Below are 6,000 nucleotides of genomic sequence, written 5' to 3'. Positions count from 1 at the left end.
TCTCTCTACCTGTAGGATGAATGAATACACAGATATATAGTTGATCTATTATACAATATTATATAAGTTACAGGTGTACATTAGAGTGATTCACAATTTTTAAAGGTTATATTCCATTTATAGTCATTATAAAATATTGGCTATATTTCCAGTGTTGTACAATATATCCTTTAAGCTAACTTTATACCTGATAGTTTGCACTTCCACAATAGTCTTTTATGTTCTACTAAGAATAACTTTGACTTTTACTCCCTTGTTTCACTCTTTATAACCACAAGAACTTTCTCTTGCTGTTTCCCACATTTCCCCCACTTACCAAATATACGTTTAGTGGACTTTATTTTGCTTTCTCTTTGTTAACATTATATCGTTTGGTCTTCTCTAATAATCTCTTAGTCTTCTTTAATAAAATCTCTCACTCTCTGGAGAGTTGTTTATAGATGTTTAAAATCTCATTGTGTGAACACATACAGTTCATTTTCTTTTGTACATCTGCCATGATCCATTTCCAAACCACATGATACAAAATGTAATGGAAGACCTGGGTAAAGAGCATTTTTTCCTTTTCTTTAGGTTACAAAATTACACATAAAAGATACTAAAATATTTTCATTGTTTTTCTTCCTAGCATCAAAGTTGCTTTTTCTTTCAAACTGAAATATCTCCTCCTTTCACATGACAGAGTTTAGTCTTCCTTTTTATGGCAGAATATAGTAAATTGCTTAGTTACAATAGTTTGTTGTTCTAAGTCTTGCATGTCACTTAATGAATCCGATCTCCCTGTCTTCCTGCTCCACGGGTCCCCACAGCTTTCCAAGGTCATGTGAGACCCTGAGTTGGCAGCTCTATGCTAGATGGGCATGGAACCCACCTTCTTCCACATTGCATAGGTATCTCTTGTCTCCAATCTGCATATCAGAAAAGCATAATTCTGGATCAGGTTTTGATGATTGATAGTCATTATTTAAAGGTTAGGGACTTCCCTGGTGGCAAACTGGTTAAGAATCCACCTGCCAATTCCCTGGTCAGGAAAGATCCCACATGCCGTGGAGCAACTAAGCCGGTGTGCCACAACTACTGAGCCTGCGCTCTAGAGCCCGCGAGTCACAACTACCGAAGCCCACATGCCTAGAGCCCGTGCTCCACAACAAGAGAAGCCACCGCAATGAGAAGTCCTTGTAGCCCCCGCTCACCGCCAACTAGAGAAAGCCCGCGAGCAGCAACAAAGACCTAACGCAGCCAAAAATAAATAAATAAATAAATAAAATAAAAGTGATACTTTTATACTTTGATAAAAAGTATTTTATCAAATATTTTTTGATCACTTCTTTGTGTCAGGCACTATTTGGCATTTAATTCTCTCAAGAACTTACTCAAAAATCAACACCGATATAAATGGAGTACAACTTTTAAAAATTGTGAATCACTATATTATACACCTGTAACATGTAATATTGTACACAAACTATAATTTAAAAAAAAAAAGAAGAATCAACATTAGCTCTGTTTTCACATAATGAGACTGAGACTCAGAGAAGTTAAATAACTTGCAGAAGGTCACACAGCTCGGACTCACTAAAGCCAGGACTTAGCTCTCCCAAGCAGTGCTGGAGTTAGTGCTTGTAACCATAGGGCCACATCTCCAGTCCAAGATTTCTGATATCTTTCCCCTTTGGCGCAGGGTATCCTGAATGTGTCCAGCACTTGGCTGTGCTTCTAAGCTAAGGATTCAGTGCTGTTCTTTAATTGGACCTGAAATGACTGTTTAATCAAGTTGGGAAAAGCCCTGGACCCTAACTGTTAGTAATCACATAGAGTGTTCCATTTTAAATAGACTTTTTTTTTTCAGGTGGGTAAAACTTTGAAAATAATGATACTCTGTTTAAAATGGCCAGTGGTCAATGTATAATCATTTTATAACTTCTAAACTTTGTGTCAGATATTATTTAAATTCTGTTCTCATCAGTCAGATCATTTTTAATTACTAAGAGAGTTTTTTTAACTCAGACGGTCTATGGTATTCTGATTAGAAAATAAAGAAACATAAGAAAAACTTTCTCTTATTTATAAATGACAAAGCTACATCCAAAAGGTTTGTCTGTGCTGTCCAAAAAGGTAGACACTGGCCACATGTGGCTACTGAGCGTTTCAAATGTGTGTGGCTAGAACTGGTAAGTGTAAAATACAAAGCATATTGTGAAAACTCAGGACACAAAAAAGATGTAAAGTATTCCATTAGCAATTTTTATATCAATTATATATTGAAATGATAATATTTGGCATATACTGGGCCAAGTAAAATGTATTTTAAAGCTAACTTCACATGTTTCTTTCTACTGTTTTTAATGTGGTTGCTAGACTATCTGAAATTCCGTATGTGGCTTTGCATTTATCTACTGGACAGTGCTGGGTTAAGTGATTACTCGGGGATAAAAGAAAGTATCAGCGCGAGTGGGATCAAGCAGCTCATAGCAGATATGGTCATCAGCGAAAAACGTTCTTTTTTCAGCGATAAGGTGAAGTAGTCATGTGATGACAATTCGACTATTTTCTCAAAGCTCTGCCCTGTTGCCACTGTATTCATAAGAACCCCGGCAAAAGGCATTTCCTCCTTCGGAGAGAGTCTCAGACTGATTTTTCACTACTCAGAAATGTGGGCCTGGAATGACATATCAAGAACAAAAAAAGTCCCAACATTTCTAGCGTGGGTTGCAAAGCAGATGGCATGGTTCCGAGCGGTGGTCCCTCGTGCAGATCCCCCACCTCTGCCATTGGGCTGAGGGTTTACAGCGCAGCAGTGCAAAGCCAAAGGGCACCCACGAGTTCATTACATAATTCTTGGTAGCATGAGGCCAAGTGTGTATCTGCTCTGGGGGACGGTCAGCAGGCTCTGTCAGGAAGACCACTGCCGTCACGATGATGTTTTGACAGAGTGTGCTACAGGTTGTTTGTTTGGAAAAAGACTCACCAGGTATTTTTCCTCCCCCTTCTCCTTCCTTCCTCTCTCTCTCTCTCTCTCTCTCTTTTTCTTCCCCCGCCTTTTAAACACTCTGGCATAATACTGAATGACTTTGTTTTTAAGCTGCCTTAGCCTTGCTTTGTGAAGAAAAAGCCTGAGTGTTCTTTCCCTGTAGGACACAAGTGTTATTTTTGGAGCAGAGATTCTTAGCCTGATCTCTGTCTAAACCAATTTCTGTTCTTTGTGAGGTCGTGGTCTGGGGCGGCTCTGAGTGATCTCTGTGGAGGGAAGCTTCCTGGCTTCATGAGGGAGCCTGGGCCGAGGTGTCGAAGGGCCATGCCTGGAACTTCACGGCTCGGGGTCTCCACTCACAGCTCCTTCGCCTTCAGATTCCCCTTGTTAGGCTTGTCCCCTTGGAATAGTCTGGACCACATGATGTGAAGTGGTGTGATTTTCCTGCTGATGTCATTTCACGGGATGTTTTGGGTCAAGGTGACCCTCCCCTTTTTAACTGGGTACTGTAGGTCACAGATTCCTCAGAACTAAGAAAGCCATGGCTGGAGGATCTCTGTAGGCTGTAGAGGGTGTCGCCGGCTACGGGAGAGCCACAGCCCACTCTGAGGGCCACGACCTGGGTTCCCAAGGGCCTCTGGGAACACGTCTCGTGACTCACAGCTCAGAGCATCCCCTTCTGTAACCTGCTCTGGATCAGGCTGCTAGACACGAGGAAGAAAACCTCTCCAGCTTCTCACAGCTCGTCTTCCTGACCTGTCCTTCCTAGGAGTTCACTTAGCTTGCACCTGCTGGGAAACACGTAAAATCAGACATAGTTGAAAACACTGTTGTCAGCAACAAATAACACACCACCTTATGATGACTCCTTTCCTTTGGAAATTGGTAGCTGGGGATTCAGGGAGCAGGTGTGGATGAGAAAGGCCCCATGATGAACAGGTAGACCGTGCAGGTGTCACAGACTGCTTTCCCCTCGGTGGGTGACCTGTGAGGCGCCCTTCCCTGGCCGGCTATACCTAGCCAGCAAAGCTTCTTACAAGAGAAACCTCTTTCCTCACCCTCCATCCGTCCCACCCGCAGACCCGAAGCTTCGCTGTAAATCCCACAGAAGTCACTGCACCTTGGACCGGAGAGCAGCCGGCTGGCCCGGGCCTGACGGCGTCCCCGCCGCAGCCCTCCATCCTTCCTTTTCTGTGCCGAGGGAGCACGATCAGTGCTCAGCCATGGTCGACATGGGGAGCCTGGACAACCTGATCGCCAACACGGCCTACCTGCAGGCGCGGAAGTCCTCGGATGCCGACAGCAAGGAACTGCAGCGCCGACGCCGGACCCTGAGGCTGCCCGGGCCGCAGAGCGGCGAGCAGCTCCGCCAGGCCCCGCCCAACGACTTCCGCAGCCTGTGCGCGCAGCAGCCCATAGGCCGCCGCCTCTTCCGGGACTTCCTAGCCACGGTGCCCGCGTTCCAGGAGGCCGTGGGCTTCCTGGAGGAGGTGCAGAGCTGGGAGCTGGCCGAAGAGGGTCCCGCCAAGGGCAGCACGCTGCAGGGGCTGGTGGCCACTTGTGCGGCCTCCCCGGCGCACCCACACCCCTTCCTCAGCCCGGCTCTGGTCACCAAGTGCCAAGCAGCCACCACGGAGGAAGAGCAAGCATCCCTGGTGGAGGTGGCCAAGGCTGAGGCCACGGCCTTCTTGCAGCACCAGCCCTTCCTAGAGTTCCTGGCCAGCCCCTTCTATGACAAGTTTCTGCAGTGGAAAGTCTTTGAGACGCAACCCGTGTCAGACAAGTACTTCAAAGAGTTTCCGGGTGCTGGGGAAAGGTGGTTTTGGGGAGGTAAGTGTTTCAGAATAGCCAGGCTGGAAGACGAAATAGACAGCATACTAGAGTTTTATTTTACCTCGTTTTTTTTTTTTTTTTTAATCTCAAGGGAACTTAGAACTAATCTCAGTACCACACGTGGAGAAAGAATTCCTAGCTTGCTCTCACGTCTTCTTTCTGGTCACCGCATGAAATAAAATGAGAACGGCATAGGAAAAACTAACAAAATGTGGAACTGGCCAAGAATCTTTATCGTGGGGTCTGCAACAGGCAGGCATACACTGAAATATGATAGCAGCAAACAATGGGAGATCCCCCTTTCCCCTTAATTGCGGTCATGGAGGTAATTCGGGAAAAACTTCAGAGAGCTAAGAAAACACTCATCTTGAATTAAAGCCTGGAATCCGTTTTGCACCAATGCTGTGCTCAGCTTTCTTTTTTTTTTTTTTTTTTTTTTTTTTTTTTGCGGTACGCGGGCCTCTCACTGCTGTGGCCTCTCCCGTTGCGGAGCACAGGCTCCGGACACGCAGGCTCAGCGGCCATGGCTCACGGGCCCAGCCGCTCCGCGGCATGTGGGATCTTCCCGGACCGGGGCACGAACCCGTGTCCCCTGCATCGGCAGGCGGACTCTCAACCACTGCGCCACCAGGGAAGCCCTTCAGCTTTCTTTAAGTTGAAAAAAATTCTTTAAGGTAAAAGTCACATTAGCCATTAACCATTTTAGAGTGTACAACTTAATAGCATTTGGTACATGACAATGTTGTGTAACTACCATCTCTATCTAGTTCCAAGATATTTTCATCACCCCTGTGCCCATTAACAACTACTACCCATTTCCCCCACTCCCCCAACCCACCCAGCCCCTGGCGACCACTGGGCTGCTTTCTGCCTCTATGGATGTGCCGATTCCGGTGTGTCGTATCAATGGAGTCATACAGTATTTGAGCTTTTGTGGCTGGCTTCTTTCACCTTGCGTAAGGTTCGGAGGTTCATTCACATTGTAGCATGTCTCAGTACTTCATTCCTTTTTAGGGCTGAATAGCATTCCGTTGTATGGGAATACTACATTCAATTCGTGTATCCATTCATCTATTGCTGGACAGTTGGGTTGTTTCCACCTTTTGGCTAGCGTGAATAGTGCTGCTGTGAACATTTATGTACAAGAATTTGTTTGAATACCTGCTTTCCGTTCTCTTTCGTATAGGTCTAGGAGT

The 6,000-nt window shown here is 45.5% G+C and overlaps 1 protein-coding gene across 1 annotated transcript in view; it reads left to right on the top strand.

Annotated features, from left to right (window-relative positions):
• Positions 1-4,194: 4,194 nt before the first annotated feature.
• GRK7 (G protein-coupled receptor kinase 7) overlaps positions 4,195-6,000 on the top strand; it is a gene marked incomplete at its 5' end in the record, with an annotated part of 35,267 nt that continues 33,461 nt past the window's right edge. The window contains 2 exon segments of the mRNA XM_081235209.1: positions 4,195-4,767; positions 4,769-4,801. Of these exon segments, the coding sequence (XP_081091335.1) occupies positions 4,195-4,767; positions 4,769-4,801 (606 nt within the window).

The sequence above is a fragment of the Mesoplodon bidens genome (assembly GCF_964165515.1).
Source record: "Mesoplodon bidens genome assembly, chromosome: 5".
Classification (NCBI taxonomy): domain Eukaryota; kingdom Metazoa; phylum Chordata; class Mammalia; order Artiodactyla; family Ziphiidae; genus Mesoplodon; species Mesoplodon bidens.
The sequence above is the reverse complement of the archived record's forward strand: the minus strand, read 5'-3'. Positions and strand labels throughout refer to the sequence as shown.